Source organism: Alexandromys fortis, unplaced genomic scaffold (assembly GCF_014885135.2).
Source record: "Alexandromys fortis isolate MF-2015 unplaced genomic scaffold, M_Fortis_MF-2015_v1.1 scaffold_16, whole genome shotgun sequence".
Taxonomy (NCBI): domain Eukaryota; kingdom Metazoa; phylum Chordata; class Mammalia; order Rodentia; family Cricetidae; genus Alexandromys; species Alexandromys fortis.
In genome coordinates, this window is record NW_026067893.1 from 17,987,553 (window position 1) to 18,005,922 (window position 18,370).

Sequence of the window (18,370 nt, forward strand, 5' to 3'; positions counted from 1 at the left end):
CTGCCGCCTGGGTCCCTTCCCCAAAAGGAACCAAGTTCCAGAGACAGTCTCAGAGTATATCTAAGCAAGCACAAGCTTATCCAGATGTGTTTGGGGCAGAACACTAGTCCAGGTGACACAGAGAACTCCACAGAACCAGAGGGCGGCTGCACCCAGGCCTCTGGGATGTCCTTCATGTCTTCAGGATCCCTGTGATGCCCGTCACACCAACCTGATAGGATTTAGACTCACCTTGAAGACAAACCTCGGCATGTCTGTGAAGGGGTTTCCAGAGAGTTCTGCCTGAGGAGGGAAGAGTCACTCTGAGTATGAGCTGCACACCTGTGGTCCCAGACTGAAGAAAACCCAGAAAGCAAGCAGAGAACCAGAGTTCATCTCTCTTGCAGACAAAGCAGAATGGGCTCGGTTCCTCACGCTCCGGCCACCATTCCTGACCAGTGACAGTCTGTTCCCTCAAACCGGGAGCCAACAGGTCCCTCCTTTCCTTTCCTTTCCTTTCCTTTCCTTTCCTTTCCTTTCCTTTCCTTTCCTTTCCTTTCCTTTCCTTTCCTTTCCTTTCCTTTCCTTTCCTTTCCTTTCCTTTCCTTTCCTTTCCTTTCCTTTCCTTTCCTTTCCTTTCCTTTCCTTTCCTTTCCTTTCCTTTCCTTTCCTTTCCTTTCCGTCTCTTCTGATGGGGTCTTATTACGTAACGGGACTGACTTGGAGCTTGCAATGGAGACCAGGCCCTGAACTCATAGGTTTGCCCGCCTTTGATTCTGGACAACCTAATGAAAACCGTAAACCACCGTGTCTTGCCTACTTCCTTGTCCAAGCTGCCTTTGTCGGGTGTTCCCTCACAGTAAGAAGGAAAATAACCACTGTATACCTCCGTGAAGGATATGCCCCCTGCCTACCGAGAGACTGGTCATCCTGTGTTGCTGTCCACCCATGTCTCCTTGTTCCCTGAGACCTGAAGAGCCTTGCCCTGCAGGGAGTCTCCAGGTTGGCCTCCCTGTGCACCCACCCCCCAGCCTACGTTCCCCACCCCCAAGTTTACCTCACTCAGACTTTCCTGTCCCTCTGCTCCCTTCTGACTGTGGTTCATGCTATTCTCTGATGAACGATCCGGTTCCAGGGCTGTCTGGAGTCATCAATGTTCAGCAAGCAGTGGCCGAGGAAGCTTGGACAGTAGACATGCTATCACTCTCTGTTTTGCGGTTTGGGTTCTCCCCTCCTGGTGGCTGTGGGAGGAGAGAGCTGGAGGGACAACACTGTTTCTAAAGCTCTCTGGAAGGCAATGAGCCTCAGCAGGCAAACACATGGCTGAGAGTGTCTCAGTAGAGGCGTGACTCATCCCGCTAGGATGGAGAGATGCTACCCTGTGGATGCCTTCCTATGGCGATTGAGGACAGCAGACAGAGCTGGCTTGGTGGAGCATGCCTGCCAGAAGCAATGGGCCAGGCAGGCTCCTCCCCACCCGTGCAGAGGGAGCAGGTGGCCTGGGCTGCAGGGAGGGGGTAGGGAGACCCCCAGAGGGAGGGGCTTAGGAGAGGAAATTGAAAAAGCAAAGTAGGGGGGCAGCTTGGAGTATGTGGCTGGCCAAGCGGTTGTTTAATGAGGAAATGTGCTGTGTTCATTCATGGTAAACTGCCTCTGGATGGGGAGGATGCGGTGGAGGAGGCAGGGATGGGAGCCAACTTGGGGAGCTGCCTGGCTGCTGGGGCAGGGCCTCCCATGATGGGCTGGTGGGGGAGTCTTTGTCCTGGGCCTGAGCTGCCCTCCTTCTTTCCCTCTTTTCAAAGGAGAGGCCAGGCCTTGCCAGGCGTTGACAACTTGGCTTAGGGCCTGCTTGGAACTTAGGGCCGGGTTAGCCTGGAAGCTTCTAGTGAAGAGACTAGCTCTCAAGAGCACCCCTTCTACCTACTGATGACTCCAGGGCGTGTCGCCCAGTGACTCAACACTCTCCCCTTCCCCACATGGGCCCTGGATTCCAGGAGCTCCTGAGATAGTGGAATCCGGAAGGGGAACATCACTGGAACGGAAGGTCAGAGGCTCCTTAAGCAGCTTGAGCGCTGCCTGTGATGGGCCTACTAAGTGCCAGATGCTGGGGCCAGAGGAGGAGGAGAGGAAGCCAGGGAGTAGCACTTTGCTCCTGCGGTGTCAGGGAGGGAACACAAGTGGGAACTATTCAGGCGCTAAAGAGTGTGGAGGCTCTTGTGTTGGAGGCTGGGGATCAGCTGGTTTTCAGGGAAGAAAGGAACATGGGTGGCCCTCTGACCTCAGGCATGGATGGTAGAAGTTTTTGATATCACGTAAGGACCCCCTGAGAAAGCTCCCTCCCTGAAATTACTGAACTTGTGCTCAGGAGCCCATAGCTGGGATGGAGACCATGTACTATGGTCAGAAGCACAACCCAGAGCCTGAAAAATCAGCCATTCAAGTGTGGCATTCTGGCCCTATGCACTATGGTAGAGGAGATACTGAAAATTTTTATTCAGATTGGAAAAAAAATAACCCAAGGTTCCAGGCAGGTCACACGTCTCTAATCTTGCGGTGATTTGGGTATCTTACCCCTGTGATGGGGACAAACTGCTGCCATGCTGGGCTTAGCCTCTGATCCCAGGACCTGTCCCTTTCTGCTTTTCCCCAAGGGGCTGGGGGCTGGGGGGTGGGGGTGGGAGGCGACCCTGTAGCAGCTCCACTAGGGGAGCATTTGAGTCCCGAGCGCTTCTGTGCCCAGTTGTGTTATCCTCACATGGGATGGGGCCCTGACTCCCGGGGCGGGGCGCAGCCCACTAGGAATTTCCAGAGCTTGAGTGTAGGTTCCGACAGAGGAGCGCTGGACAGAACCATCCACTATTGGGAAAAGTCATTCTCTTTGACGGAGGGCAAAGTTTTGAAAGGGACACACATGAGTCGTGTAGGAGGACGGGAACACCCACATTGCCAATCAGATCACCCAATCAACCCTGATGATCAATGGGTGGCAGATGTCGCAGCCAGATCTCCCTCGCGACTGGAGCTCAGCTCTTTAGAGCCCCAGCAAGCCACAGCTGTCCTTAGTTTGGGGGAGGGGCTTTGCTTTTTCTGGGGTTAGAGGGAGTTTTGTCCCTCACTGGATTTCCTATTCACACCCACACCCCCAACTGTGTCAGAATAAGAAAAAAATCCTTGCCCATGGGACTGTGAAGCTCAGGGTCCTATACAGGTGGCGGATGACTGGGTGGCGTTTTTCTCCTCAACAGGCTGTGTGCTCTCTCCGCTCAGACTGTGGCCTTTTGATGATAGGAGCAAATATTCCTTTGCATCTGTTTCCACCTGTCAGATGTGGAGAACGATGTTTGATGGATCTCCAAGACTCCCTGACAGGCCTGCTCCCCCCATTGGTACACCAGTAAAGAGGCTTGGGTAGAACTCCCCCTCACCCCCACACAAAGCCCAGCCAGGACTCTTGTTACCCCAGCTGGCTGGCTTGCTTCTGTTCTCCGGAGAAAAAGAGCGCTGCCATTTGGGGAGAGCTGGCATTGAGGGAGGAAGACTAACCTGGCTTTGGGGCTTTTGTATTCTCTCAAGGTTCTGCCCTCAAGGTCCAAGGCTGAACAATTTGGAGAGGCCACCCGGGACCAAAAGCGTCACCAACAATTGACAAAGGAAGTTATTGAGGTCTAGTGACCTCTTTAGCCATAGGGAAGGTCTGTGGTCCCAGGGAAGGTGTGGCGGTGGGTATGTGTGTATGGGAGGGGAAGAAGGATCTCTTTGGTTCTCTGGGGCAGCAGCTGCGGGTGCTAAAGTGACTGGTCTAAATGTTCACATCCTTGCACACAGAAACACACACACATAGAGGGAGAGGGAGAGGGAGAGGGAGAGGGAGAGGGAGAGAGAGAGAGAGAGAGAGAGAGAGAGAGAGGAGAGAGAGGAGAGAGCGAGCGAGCGCGCATCTACAGATCTACAGATCTACAGAGCAGGTCCAGCCTGCAACCCCCCTTCCCCCAAGCCCCTGGCGCCTGGGAGGTTGCACCTTTGAAACTGTATGCCAGCGGCTGGGCCTCTGCTGCGGCAGAGGAGGCAGAGGAGTGGTGGGGAGGAAGCGGGCGGTGGTCCGTGCTGCTGGGGGGAGGGCGGGAAGGGGTCTGGCCCTGGATGTGGGCTTTTCGATTGATGGATGACTGCCGGGTGTGAGCGAGCGAGCGAGCGAGCGTGCGGGTGTGTGTGTGTGTGCGCGCGCACGCGAGCTACGCGCGCGCGAGGCCTGCCCATTTTCCTCCTCGCAGCAGTCAGTTGGGAGCTGGAGTGAGGGAGAGGGAGACGCTGGCAGCGAGCTCCGGGAGAGTAGTCGTGCGCCCTCCGCTTAAGGCGCCTTTTCTGGTTCCGAGCACTGACAGGGTCTCTGGGAGCATCTAAGTGCCACCCGTACCGCTAGGGCGCATCGCACGATCCCTCCCGGCTCTTCGGTGGCTCGGCGGGGACAGCACCTGGGGACGGCCCCAGACGGGGATGGTCAGCGGCTGCAGCCGTCTGGCACGCGAGCGGGATATCGTGAGGGCACCATGGCGCTGACGCCCCAGCGCGGGTCCTCTTCGGGGTTGAGCAGACCGGAGCTGTGGTTGCTGCTGTGGGCAGTCGCGTGGCGCCTGGGGGCCACGGCGTGCCCCGCCCTCTGCACCTGCACCGGCACCACCGTGGACTGCCATGGAACGGGGTTACAGGCCATCCCCAAGAACATCCCACGGAACACCGAGCGCTTGTGAGTACAGCTCCACCCGTCCACCGGGACTCCTCCCCGTCCCAGGTTGCTCTTCCACCCTGACGCATCCGAGGGCCGGGGTTGAGGTGGGGGCGCAAGACTGTTGGGCTCCGTTGCCAGTAGAGGAGTCAGTGCCTTGGTAAGGTCTTTAGGGAGCCAGTAGCCAAGAGCGCTGCTGTCTCCAGGTGCCTGATTCAAAGGGCCCTGGACGTGTTGCCAGCCCATCTTCACACCTGCCCGTTGCGGTCTGCACGGTGGCAGTCCCTTTCCACAGCACAGCAGTCTATTCCGCCAGGATACCTGCGAATCTGTGCCAGAGAGTCTTCCTGGCACCCAGGAGAAAACCTTCCCACACACTCCAAGCACAGTGTCTCCCTTTGGACATTTGGGGCTTGGCTGGGTTCTGAGCAAGCAGGTGGGTTTGGGCTCCGAGGGCTGGCTGCTTGGTGCCACGGAGCAGAAGTTTCTGGGCTCTTATTCTACCCATTGTTTGTCCTCAAAGCCTTGCTAATTCTTCCTTTAAAGGTGTCAACAACCTACCCCCTCCTTCTGTCCCCATTCCCAGCCGGCAGACAGACAATGGAACCCGAGGGCCTTGGGTTTGGGGTTTGGGGCATGTGACATTCAGAAGCCTGTAAGGGTTAGATGTGTCCTGGACTAGGAGCCCAGGAATGATACTAGAGGCGAGAGGGGAGACGCTTGGAGCGAGGCTCGAGGTTGAAGATATTGACGGTGACAAGTCACAAAAGCCACCATTCCTCTTCCCTTGTTCTCTTCTACTTCTGGATTCTTGAGGGAACTCCACCCTTTCTAGACCTGCCGAGCACGGTAGAGCCTGTGTTTACAGACCTGTGTGATATGTTTTCTTTTCCTGCCGAATGCGGTCTGTGTGAAGTCCCAGCATCTAAGGACACCACAGTAGTGTGAGGACACGGGTCTGTGGGTCTTGCCAGTGGACAGTGGATTTCTAGTCATCCACAGGGCTTTTGTACAGCTCTCAGAGGTGACCACAGGAGATTTTCATTGCTACTTTGGAAAAGGCTGCTGCTGGCTTCTTTGAAGAGGGTTTCCCCTTTCTTCCCACACTTCTGGGTGACTGCAGTGAGCTTCAGAAAAGGTATACATATTTTGCTAACTTTTGAGCACATTTTCGTGAGTCCCAGCTGGTCAGAGGCACACCCTGGGGAGAACTGTTTGATACATCAAACTCTGAAGTACCAAGGCCAGCAATTAGTGAGAATGCTTGCCCCAGACTCTCTTTGGCTGGGTTTGAGACATTCCTGTGAAAGTTCTAGAGACTTTGCAGTCTGCATGCAATCTAGTTGGGAATTGGTGTGTGTGTGTGTGTGTGTGTGTGTGTGTGTGTGTGTGTGTGTGTAGAAATTGGGGGTGGCACCATACTGAGTTTCCTCGAGGCAGCCTCATGGACTTGGAGAGGAGCTAATGACCAAAAAGTCTGGAGGATTGCTGAGGTCATCAGTCACCTGATTGGCCTGTTCTTTCTGGACACAATTGCTGTCCTCTGCTTTACATAGTGGTGTGTTTCTCTTGCAGCTGCTATCCTGGTAGCAGCCCGCACATAAAACACATGAGCCCCTCTCCTTTGCTTTGAAGCTGACTCTTCGGCATTCTTGTTTCCTGCTCCCTTGAATGTTTAGGATAGGGTCTGTTTTGACTTTCATGAATCCTTTAGCCTTTCTTTAGAGGAGGGTTCTTATTTATTTATTTAATTTTTTTGAGACAGGGTTTCTCTGTGTAGCCTTGGCTGTCCTAGAACTTGTTCTGCAGACCAGGCTGGCTTTGAACTCAAAGAGATCCACCTGCCTCTGCCTTCCGAGTGCTGGGATTACAGGGGTATGCCACCACTGCCCACCTCTTTAGTCTTTTATAATCAGTGAGATGAAGTGAATCTTGGGATAGAGCAGGGTTGGAGACAGCCCTGGTTTGAAGCAGTTGTGTGAAGTATTGGCTGTAAGACTTTGGACAAATTACCAGACTCCTCTGAACCTTAGTTGTTTTCTATCCGGAAAAAGAGTTTGGGTTAAAATGGGTTTCTGCCTCTTGGGAGGATGGAAGGCGCTGTTTGGAAGAAGCTAGAGTTCTGATACTTGCTAAGTAAAGGACTCTCGGTAGCACAGGAGGAGACTCATGCTCATCAAAACAGTGCCTACCCTGGGTGCAGAGACCCCAACAGAGAGTGAGTCTGTCTCCGCCTTCAAAGGGCAGATGGTGTGAAGGACTGGACAGGGGGCTGTGAGCTAAAAGATGTAGGGAGAGGCCAGGCTAGCCTTGTGAGAACACTGGGTCAAGAAGCCCTTTTTGGGGAGTGAAGGGTCTTCTTAGAAGATTGGGGAGTATTGTTAGGGTTAGTGGGTTTTGTCAGAGGAGCACAGGCAGTACAGGTTGGGGTGGCTGCCTGAGCACAAAGCCTGCAGCCAGGAGTGGCTGGCGTGGCCATGAGCAGTTCAGACTTTCTCTGAGGCTGAATCACAGTGTCCAAAGGAGGTAGAGGTTATAAAGAGAGATTAGGAAGGGCAGGAAAGCCTTTCTCCAGCCTCACACTGTTTGGGGATGTCTGGGTGTGAGCCCAGAATGAGCATCTTAGGGGAGTTGGACATGTGTGCTGAGCAGGAACTATCCAGCAGCTCCCAGGCTGGGAAATTTCTGCAAGCCTGTGTGTTTGTCTGCAGTCCGCTGCGCATCCTCGGCTGTAGCCCAGGGGCCCCAGCAACTTTATGACCATATATTCTATTACTCTGGGTTCAGATCTGTTCTCCCAAGTGGGAAGAAAGTGCCCTGGTTTTCTGTGGAGACTTCTGAGGAGAGCTTGTGGAAGGCCCAGTGCTGTTGAGGAAACTGGTCCGGTCACAGAGGCTGAAGGCTGGGTGGACGGATGGGAAGGAATGCTAAATAATTCACTGTAACAGAACAATTACAGCGAGGAGTAAAGGATTGGAGACCCTGCTGCCAAGACGCTGCAAGAGTCTCATCTTTCCAGGACCCAGGCTAAGAGGGACTCAGCCATGCTGGTCAAATGTTAACTTTCTCACATCCTTCCACTCAAGGCTTTTGACTTTCAGGGAGATTTTTTTTAATGGTTTGCACTAGAGTATCCAGGAGTATGACAAGCAGGTTTAGCTTGTATGGACATTGCTCTGCCTCACTGCCGTGGCCCCTGTAGTTTGGGCTTGCCACTGAGTCACCTGTGGGTGCAGAGAGGGAAAGATGTCTGCTGAACATCCATGCAGTCATCCAAGGATGGAGGCAGGGCCCCTGGAAGGCCAGGATGCTGATTGCCACCCCTCTTGCATGCCCCCTACTCGGGTCTACCATATTTGTCACTTGTCAGGCTGTGAGCCTTGCTCTCTTGCTTTGGTCTGTGTCCTGTGTCCTTTCTCTGGTTGGTCTATCAGGCTATAGCTGCAAACATGCTGCCAAAGTCTGTGACTAGCCTGGGCTCCTCTCCTTAAGCTGCTGGATAGTTGATGGACACATTCATGGTTTGGGGAGCCTATGTAGAATCTGGGCAGTGGTGGCACACACCTTTAATTCCAGCACTTGGGAGGCAGAGGAAGGCGGATCTCAGTGAGTTCAAGGCCAGCCTGGTCTACAGAGTTGAGTTCCAGGACAGCCAGGACTGTTACACAGAGAAAACCTGTCTTGAAAAACAAAACAAAAAACAAACAAACAAAAGAATCCATATAATGTTGGAATTGAGGCCAGGGACTGAAACCATGTCTGCCATCAAGGCCTGGCTGGGTGAGCCACTCTGGGGTCCTACAGCAGAGACTGCTCTGAGGAGGGAGGTGGCCCTGGTCTCATAGGCACTGGTATGGTAGCCAGGGTGCTAAGTTTAGTGCTAGACTCTGAGCAGCTGGCACAGAGACCCAGCGGTGGTCCTTCACCTGCATGCGCCCCTTCTGCCCACATATAAAGGGGATAACGACACCTTTGCAGGAAACATGCTGTAGTCTGGTGGCATGGGGCTGCTAGACTGCCTTCCCTCGGCCTGTGGGAATAATACCTCCTATCCCATGAGACCTTCCCGAGGATTTGCTCAAAATGAGTTTATGAAATGCTTCATAATTCAAACTTTGGGTGCTAATACAGCGAGAAGCCCGTGCTGAAGGCTAGAATGTTCGGGTGTGCTCGGAAGGTATTTGCTGAGGCTCAGCCATGCTTCTGGCCTCTCTCCTGGGCTCCCGCTACTCAGAGCATGTGGTCGTCTTACTTGAGCAAATTTTCTTCTGTCCCTTGCAATTCGGATACAGGGAGAAGGGACTCTGCAGGGTGGAGGGTCGAGATGGCATGACTCTGGTATCGCCCGCCTGGTGTTTTGTTAGTCTTGCTCAGCCTCTTGGCAGCTGGGGCGTCCTGTGGGGTTGCATTCCCTCATTCAACAGATCGCCGCTGTCTACTGAGCTCCCTGCACTTTGCTGAGTGGAAGAAGAAACAGCCTCTCCCCAAGCTCCTGTCCAGCAGGGGACCGGGAAGAATAGTTGATATGAGAATAAAGACATAACTGCAAATTGAGATAAGTGCTTAGGAGAGGCGCACCGCTTCGAGTCCCCGGTTTCTTGCCTATAAAGTGGAGGTAATGACAGGACCTGCTTCAAAGGCTGGGCCAGAGGACTGAACTCGATAATAGGCAGAGAGGTGCTGCGTGCCTCACAGAGCCTGGCAGAAAGCAAGTGCCCAATAAAAGGCATGATTATCATTGTTATTAATGTGACAGAGAGCTCCAGGGACATAAAAGGATTCTGAGACCACTCAGTGCAGGATCCATCTTCTCTCACCAGGCAGTGGCTGCGAGCCCTGCACCACACCAGAATGAGGATGCTGTCCTTCCTCAGTACCACTTCTCAGTGTGCCAGGAGCTGGCCCGTGCTGCTGGAGGCCGCGAGGCAGAGGCGTCCACGCTCTCTCGGGGCCTGTATGGGGCGGTGGGGACAGGCGGCCCCCGCGTTATCGGAAGCAGACGGGCAGGCGTTTGGCGGAGTTGCCGCCTCCAGTTCTGTGCCGGCATTAGCAGCTCGGCGGGGCTCTCGCTTAATGGGATTTTCTTCCCAAATGCTGTAATTATCGCCATACAAATACTTATTACCCAGAGCAGATGACGGCCGGGCCTTGGGCAGTAGCCAGGGAGCTGGGCTGCGCTGGGGGTGGAGAATTGGAGAATTGGCTCCTGTTTTTGATGGGGCTTGCCGCCCCCTCCTCTCCTTTCTGGAACCCAGCCCGTGGCCAACAAACAGCTGTTGGGCACCTGCCGTGTGTGCATCACATCAAGAGAGGTCTGGGTATGGGCTGGTTCCTCTGGGAGCTTGCAGGGGGTGGGAGAGAAAGAATAAGTATGCAGGGACATCTGTAGGGACTGGAGCACAGCGGCTTCCAGCACAGGCAGGCATCGCTGTGACAATGGCCTACTTTGCATCCTGGCTCCATCCGCTGCCACCTGGGAGACTTTGGACAGCTCAGCGGTGCCTCGATTTCCTGGGACCAGTGATGACATTTTGCTCGTAGGGCTGTAAAGTTGACGTGAAACATCTAGCTATGGGCTTAGACTACTGCGCAGCCTGTAGCCATGGTCCGGTCCTGTCAGTGCAGAGATGAGGGAGATGGATGGGAGGCACTTGGCCATGACAGGGAGAGAGAGGTTGGGGCAGGGCTGGAGCCAACTGAGGGTTTGACTCTGGAAGGCAGGTGGAGTGGGGGAAGGGCGAGCACATTTGGGGAAACAGAAGTGAGTGACATGGATTTGGGGTCGGGGTGCGGGGGAGAGAGGAGAAGCAGATCCACCAGAGGAGTGAAGAATTTTGTGGGTGAATTCTAGGAAAGTGTCGGGGCAGGGGACTGAGAGAGAGAAGCTGCCATGGTGTGTGCGTGTGTGCGCGGGAGTGCGTGTACTTGTGTATAAAAGCTTGTATTAAGTTTTTGAAAAGTCAGTGGTTTTAAAACAAATCAGCAGAGCTGAGCAAACACCTCCCGAGTCCAATTGTATATCATTTTTTTCGTTCCCAAATAGCCCTTGTGCTCACTACAATTTTTTCCTTTTGTTAGAAAAGTTCCAACAGAAGGGTTAGGAACTCCTGCGTCTCCTTTAACCAGACTCGGTTGTTCATTTCATTCTATGCCCTTTCTTAGATAACTCACCCTCACATTTAAGACACACGCGCTCAGATTCAGTCTTTGAGGGAGGCTCTCACTTTGCAGCCCAGCCTGGCTTTGAATTAGGATCCCAAAGACCGGACGGCAGGCATGTACCACCACATCTGGACACATGATTTTTCCCCCTTGTTTAAGAATAGGCTGAAGGCCTGTAAAATTTTAAGTATTTGTGTATTTTCTAAGAACAACAAATCTACTAAACCCAGAACATCAGACAACACAATCTGGTAACTTACGGCTAGTTTTCATCAGCTGTTTGATCAACACTTTTCCAAGGTTCAGACTCTGATCAGATAGCATTTAGAGGTCATGGCTCTTCATCTTTAGTTGGGGTATCTTCTCTGCCTTTGTTCTTTTTGACTTTGACATACTGAGGTCTATAGTTCAGCTATCAGGCTATCTTTCAGCTTGGCTTTATCCAACTGTTCCTTAGGGTTACATCCCATTTTACCTAAGAATTCTAAGTAAATCACATTGTTCCCTTCTTTGCGTCCTGTGAAGATACACGCAGTGTCAGTCTGTCCTGGCATTGGTGACTTTCGATCTGCTCCGTAGGCACATAGACGCCAACGTTAATCTGTTTTCTTCTGTTTTAAGTAATCTCTGGGAGGCATTTTGAGTGTGTATAACCTGCTCTTCAGGACTTTGTCTGGGGCTTCAGACCCAATGGCTGATGCCTGGCTGCATCTTTTCCTCACCGTTAGCTGATAAGAAAGGATCTCCCCTTCTCCTTTATCTGTTTGTCTAGATATAACAGACCTGTGTTATTATTTTATTTGTTGGAATCTAGTTTGTTAACGTTCCTATTCGATGTTGAGAGTAGCTCAGATTTGGCTGGTTTGACAGCCCCTTTGAGCATCTGCCCCAGGGGTTTTGAGCTGGGAGGGGCACGTACGAGTGGTGTTTTCAGGAATTCTGCTGCCTCGCTTTGCTGTGCAGAATAACTGGAATGGTGTTGGAGGGCAGCAGCCGACTGTGCAGAGAAAGTCTGCTATGCAATTTCTGTCACTGGAATTTGTCATTATTGCTACGGTTTTTTTCTTCTTCTTTTTTTTTTTTTTAAAAAAAAGTCTTTTCTTTTTCTAAAATGGTTTTAGTTGATTTAATTCATGAAGTAGTTGAATGAATTAGAAATTCAGATAGTTCCCACATATGCTTCAGCCAGCTTCCCCAGTGCTAGCTTTATAACCACAGAGCAGTTAGCCAATTGATATCTTAATATAGTTATAATATTATTAACCAAGTAATGGGCTTTTCTCCTTCTTTTCACCCCAATGGCCCCTGAATCCCAGGGGTCTGCACCATCTTTACTTACATCTCTCCTCAGTCTCCTTCAGTCTAGGGCAGGCCTTTGTCCCTTCTGGCTTTTTATAACCTTGACTCTTTGGAAAGATGATTAAGCTAGTTATGTTGTGCAAAGTTCATCGATTTGGTTGTCTAGTTATCTATCTGTGTGTCTGTCTGTCTAGTTTTTAAGACAGAGTTTTACCATGTTTTCCTGGCTGGCCTGGAACTCACTATGTAGACCAGGCTGGCCTCAAACCCACAGAGATCACTTACCTCGGTCTCCCGAGTGCTGGGATTAAATGTGTGCAAACGCCTGGCTTGTTCAGTATTTTTCATAACTTGGTTGAGCCTGTGCATTTTTGCAAGAATGTCACGGGGTGTTGTGTCCTCAGAGGGTCTTATGGGCAGATGCATCCACAAGACTTGCTGGCTGACCTGCATCTTCTGGTAAAAATGATGTCTACCTCGACCGAAAAGTGACTTTCCATATTCAGGTGCAAAGTGGCTGAGGGACTATGCAGAGTCCTGTGTTTCTTCAGTGTCAGCTATTAATTCAACACTGATTAATGAATCCTATCTTCAACAATTAATGCCTAATCATTATTTTCTTTTTCCCCAGTCCTTTATATATTTATTTTTAATTAACTTATTTTGAAAGACAGAGAAGTATAGTAGGTTCTCCTTTTTGGAGACAGGATCTCACCATGTAGTTTGTATCCTGAAACTTGCTATGTAGTCTAGGTTGTCTTCAGATTTGTCACGTTTTCACCTAAGGCTCCTGATGCTAGGATTACAGGCAAGCAGTGCCGTGACTGGCCACACCTCCTTAACAGGGTAACTTGCCTGGGGGTGCCTAAGATTTTTACTTTCCCAAGGGCACAAGCTATGTGCCATGTATCATTCCATCCATGGTATCTGGAACATGGCACTCAAGAAACATGTGTTTAATGAGTTCTTTTTCTTTTGAAAATTCCGCTCCTGCTGGGACATCTCATGGGTTCTGATCTTTGCCTTAGACATTACAGTCATAGTGGTCAACCGAGTAACAGCCCACAGAGACACCCATATCCATTCCCCGGGGACTTGCAACCCTACTACCTTACAACTAAATTTTGTAGATGGGGGTCAGACCAAAGATCATGAGGCAATGGGGGTGATCCTGGATCACCTGAGGGGGCTCAGTGTTGTCAAGGGGCCCTCTAAAAAGGAACGAAGGCCAGGACGAGACAGAAACTGTGGTGACGGAAGTAAGAAATTGGAGGTTGTTGAGGAGTCCCCAAGCCAAGGTCCACAGCCAGCGAAATGTAAGGAAAGGGATAATGGCCTGGGGTGGCCAGAGGAAGCAGCACTGAGTGCTTCCACTTTCACCCAGTGAGACACACTGGACCCCAGAACTGTGAGGTGGTGGATTTGGGGTGGTTTGGGCTGCTAGGATTGTGGTCATTTTTACAACCGAGACAGAGATCCTCAATCATCATAGAATTTCTGCAGGGCTGAGGCCGCACACAGAGAAGCCCACAGGCCCAGTCTGGGATAGACCCGTGACTAAGTACAGTCTAGCACAATTTATACATTCTCAGGCTCATTCCAGACGTATTGACACTTTGGCAGAGGTGATTTCAGGAGATTCAGATTTGGAGTGAACAGAATGAGATCTGGAAGTGCTGCTTGCTTTTGGGGTCTCCTAATGAAGAAATTGTACCCTAATTCTAGCCCACATGGAGAAGATTCAGAGGAAGAGCTGGTGGCAAGGAAAGGAAGGCACGTGTGGGAGGAGCTATGCTCTCGGTGGGGAGCACTAGGTGGATCCGGAGAGGAGGATGGGCAGGGTAAGACCAGTAACCCTCTGGGGATGAGAGCAAAGCCAGCTGCTGGCACAGGAGGCCAGGATCACTGGAGCCTGGGACTAACAGCTTCCAGGAAGACAAGAAGGCAGACAGGAGCAGATGGTGGGGGTGAGTGGGTGGGAAGTTTGGGGAGGAGAGGGCAGCACAGAGGAAACTCGGGCAAGCAGTCCCAGAGAATTGCCTGCTTGTGTTATAGCAATGGTGGGAGGAGGGCCCTTGAGGGATGGGGTGGGGGAGGACAGGCAATAGGTCAGAGAAGGGTGGGTACAGAGATGTACCTTGATGGTGCCTGTGGTCACCCTTTACACCCCTCAGGGCAGACTCGGCAAAAATGCTTTCCAGCTTAATCTAGGCTCTCCTCTTACTCAGCAGTCCTGGGAGAAGATGCTACTCTAACCAGCTTCTTAGAGAGGTGGAGCCATCTGCAGTGGGACAGGGCAGCTGGCTGCGCAGTGGTTGGCCCAGACTCCCTGAGTCATGAGGCTGTGAGATGTGTTTGTGGGTAGCTTTTAAATCTGACTGGAGCCTGCTGTTCTTCAGATGTTAATAAGCCCCCCCCCCCTTCACTCACTCAGCGGTACAAAGCACCTGTCAGTGCTTAGCACTGGGGCCTTGAGGCCACCTGGTTCCCCTGCTTCACCACTGATTCCTGCCTGTGCACATTTGGGGGAGACTCGAGTCACTAAGCTGGCTCAGGGAAGGGGTATCCCATCCAGAGGAGGAGGATGCTGAGGAGATGCTCGGGTGCAGAGAAGTAGGTTGCAGGTGGAGATCAGCCTCAGGGAGTTAGTGGCCGCTGGTGGGGAGTGGCTGGAAGGCCTGGCGGAATCCTTGCTGCAGAGTGTGTGTGTGTGTGTGTGTGTGTGTGTGTGTAAGGGGGTCAGCTCCCAGCTCAGAGGAGGGGATTGCCAGGTGTAAGATACCGTCTCAGTAAAGAACCAGTTGAAGTGTGACTCTCAGGATAGAAAAGTATCCATGGGATTAGATTTGCGTTGGAGCCAATTCCTTCACTCCTAATGGGATTGCTACCATTTAAAAAAATTCCCAGACAGAAACTAACACCTGTTGGTGAGGACATCAAAGGAAGCAGCTGCTGTGCAAAACAGAATGGTAATGTCTCAAAAAATTAAAAATAAAATTACTGGCCGGGTGGTGGTGGCACATGCTTTTAATCCCAGCATTCAGGAGGCAGAGGCAAGCGCATCTCTGTGAGTTCAAGGCCAGCTTGATCTATAGAGCAAGTTCTAGGACAGCCAGAGCTACAAAGTGAGACCCTGTCTTAGCAGAAAAAAATAGAACTACTGTATGCAGTGGTTTGAGTGAGGATGTCTCTGCAGCTCACACAACTCAACACTTGGTCCCCAATTGGTGGCACTGATTGAGGGAGAATCTTAAGAGGTGTAGCCTTCTGGGAGGAATTATGTCACTGGAAGTAGGCTTGGAGAGCTCAAAATCTCTTTCTATGCACCTAGTTCTTGCTGCTATGCCCGTTGCTCATATGATGGAACTGTAAGACAAGTAAGCCCTTCTATAAGTAGGCTTGATCACGGTGTTTCATCACATCACAGAAAGCAAGCTAATATACCACGTGACCCAACAGGATTGAGAGCAGAACCTTGAAGAGAGCTACTTTGTACCCTTGCATCCATGTTCATAGCAGCACTATTCCCAACTGCCAAAGGCCAATGGGTGCGAGAGTGATAAATACGCCCAACAGACTGCCGTCCAGCCTCCGACAGGATGCTCCTGGAGGACCTCTGTGCCCGGCCGCTTTCACCAGCAGTGTTCCCTGGTTCACCCTGGGCTAGGAGAAGGCCCTGGAGAGAATAGGTTGCTGTCAAGACGCACACCCTGCATGTGAAATGCTCAGGATATGTCCATCTGAGGAATGCGTATATCAAGTGGGGTGCGTACAGGTTGGGGGGCAGGAGTGGGGAGGGAAATAGAGAACCTACTGAAGCCAGCACTGCCAGTACCAAGTCAAGGCAGATCCACTATGCTTCCAGAAAGCCCTATCGAAACCTGTGTCATGTGCCAAGTTCGACCCGGAAGAGGTAAGGAAAACCAACAAAAAATTATCAAACCAGGACTGGGAGGTTGTGGTGCACACCTTTAATCCCAGCACTCAGGAGGCAGAGGCAGGCAGATCTCTGTGAGTTCAAGGCCAGCCTGGTCTACAAGAGCTAGTTACAGGATGGGCTCCAAAGCTACAGAGAAACCCTGTTTCGGGGAAAAAAAAATATTATCATACGAATAAAACAAACTTGTAGTCTTGTGCGGGGGCTGTGACATCAGTTCAGGACTCCTTCAAATTCCTGTAACATCACCCCTGATTTGGACTGTGGCGTAAAGGGCGACTCTGTGGCTCTGGGAGAGGAAGGGTTGTCACCAGGAAGCGAAGGTTGGAAAGAGGTAGGCCAAGGGGAGGGCAGGTTTAAAAACTTTGCTCGGGGGCTGGGAGGGGGTATCGTTCATCATACTCATTTTACATATAGGGAAACTGAGGCACAGAGGATTTGAGCTCCAGGCCTAAGACCACACAGCTAGTGTGGCGGTAGAACAGGGACTGTTCCCTGGCCCGAGTTTTTTCCTACTAAAACCATGCTTAGCTGGGTGGGCCGGGAGCCTGCGGATGCTGCTGATTGGGCTGCTGCTTGGGCAAAACTCTGGGTCTTACTACAGGACCCTAGAGCACTCAAGGGACCTTAGCTCTGTCTAAAGTCTTACTGTGCCCGAGGGCACAGGGTGATGAGGCAGGAGGAAGCCAAAAACGTCAGGCTTCATGGTGTAGGGGAAGAAATCTGGCCCGGTTCCCTTGTTTCCTCACCACTATGGACTGGGCCCCACTGGGCAAGTGGCTTCTCTATTTTGTGCCCATTCTGCTCTGCCGCTGCGAACATCAGCAGGTGGGGAAGAGCAGACCTGCTGTCAGGGGGCTGTGAGTATGACGGGACTAAGTGCCGGCAGCGGGTACAGAATACGAACCTCGCAGGACCCAGTAAGGAGCAGTGGCAGCTGTGGGCCTCAGCGGCAAAGCCGTGGGGAGCCCAGGTCAGCCTATATCCGGAACCCCTCTGAGCCTTGTGGGCACACTACCTGCTGCTCTGACGGCAGTGGTCGTGGAGGGGTCCCAGCAGCATGTCTTCTGGGAGAGGGTCTCCATGGCAACACTCTGGAACTACCTGTTGGAGGATAGAGGCCCGGGTGCTGTATTCTAGCAAGAGGCCATGGTTACCCTGCTGAGGCAAGGCCTTGACGACCTTGGGAAGGTCAGTCTCTGCTAAGGCCTATACAATGTTTCTAGGTTGCAGCTAGACATGGGAAAGAAAGGGCTTCTCCATAGAGAGAGGGCACTTAGATCTGGTCATTGAGAGTAAGGGTCCATGGGGCAGACGGGGCTGGGACAGTAGTCCGGGAAAGTACCATCAGGGAAAGAGGCTGTACTTGTGTTGTTGTGTGAGCCGTAGTCCCAATCCTTGCCCATCCAGTCCCTTTCACGTGGTGATGGAGTGTTGGATAGGAAGAGAGGAGGAGGGGCTGGCTTGAGGTGTGTGTCCCAGTGTGCTCACTGGCTGGGTGAAAAGGGAGCTATGCAGGTGCCAGCCATAGTCAGGAATTCCTGCCTGCCCGTCCACCTCCACCCGACTTAGTGGGCATTCTGTGCTCGGGGCTTCCTGAGCTCCATGTCGGTCCTGTCTCAGGCAGACAAGTCCTAGCATTTGTCTTTTCTCGGTTTGGTCAGTGGCATGCTGGGAGTATGCGACAGCCAGCTGCCTTAAAAAACAAGGACCCCCAGTGTGAGCCCATTACCCATGGTGCAGCAGAAACCAGAGCCAGACCAGTGGCTCATAACAGTGAAGTTACAAGCGTAGAAGTCTGGACTAAAGGGTGAACTGTGACTCCCTGTGCCGCCCTACAGCTTCACGGCCAGATTATTCTTCTTTCTTATTTTTTATCTTTATTTCTGTTTTCTTTTGTTTTTCTTTCTTTTTTTTTTTTTAAATTTGGTTTTCTTTTGGGAAGGTTGCAAGGCAGAGGGCAGATACGAGGGGACAGGGAGACAAGTGGGGTTGGGGTGTGTGATGTGAAGTCCACAAAGGATTGAAAAAAGTTTAATAAAATTGGTCTTAGCAAGTTTATCTGAAGCACCTGTAAGGTTACCTCAGCTAGGTAAGTGTTGTATCCAAAGAAAACAGACTCAAGAGAAAAATATTCTAGAATATCTGCGGAGATTATCCCTGTGGTTATTCCCAGAGATATGTGGTTTTAATTTTTTCTTTCTTTTCCAGGAACTTGAAAAAATATTCACATATCACTAATTTTTAATTAAACATTTTTTCCATTTAAA

General features: G+C 51.6%; 1 protein-coding gene across 1 annotated transcript in view; it reads left to right on the forward strand.

Annotated features, from left to right (window-relative positions):
• The first annotated feature begins 4,368 nt into the window (after positions 1–4,368).
• The window catches only part of Slit1 (slit guidance ligand 1), a 142,524-nt gene continuing 128,522 nt past the window's right edge, over positions 4,369–18,370 (forward strand). Inside the window, 1 exon segment of the mRNA XM_050147006.1 lies at positions 4,369–4,723. Within this exon segment, the coding sequence (XP_050002963.1) occupies positions 4,527–4,723 (197 nt within the window). The 5' untranslated portion in view covers positions 4,369–4,526.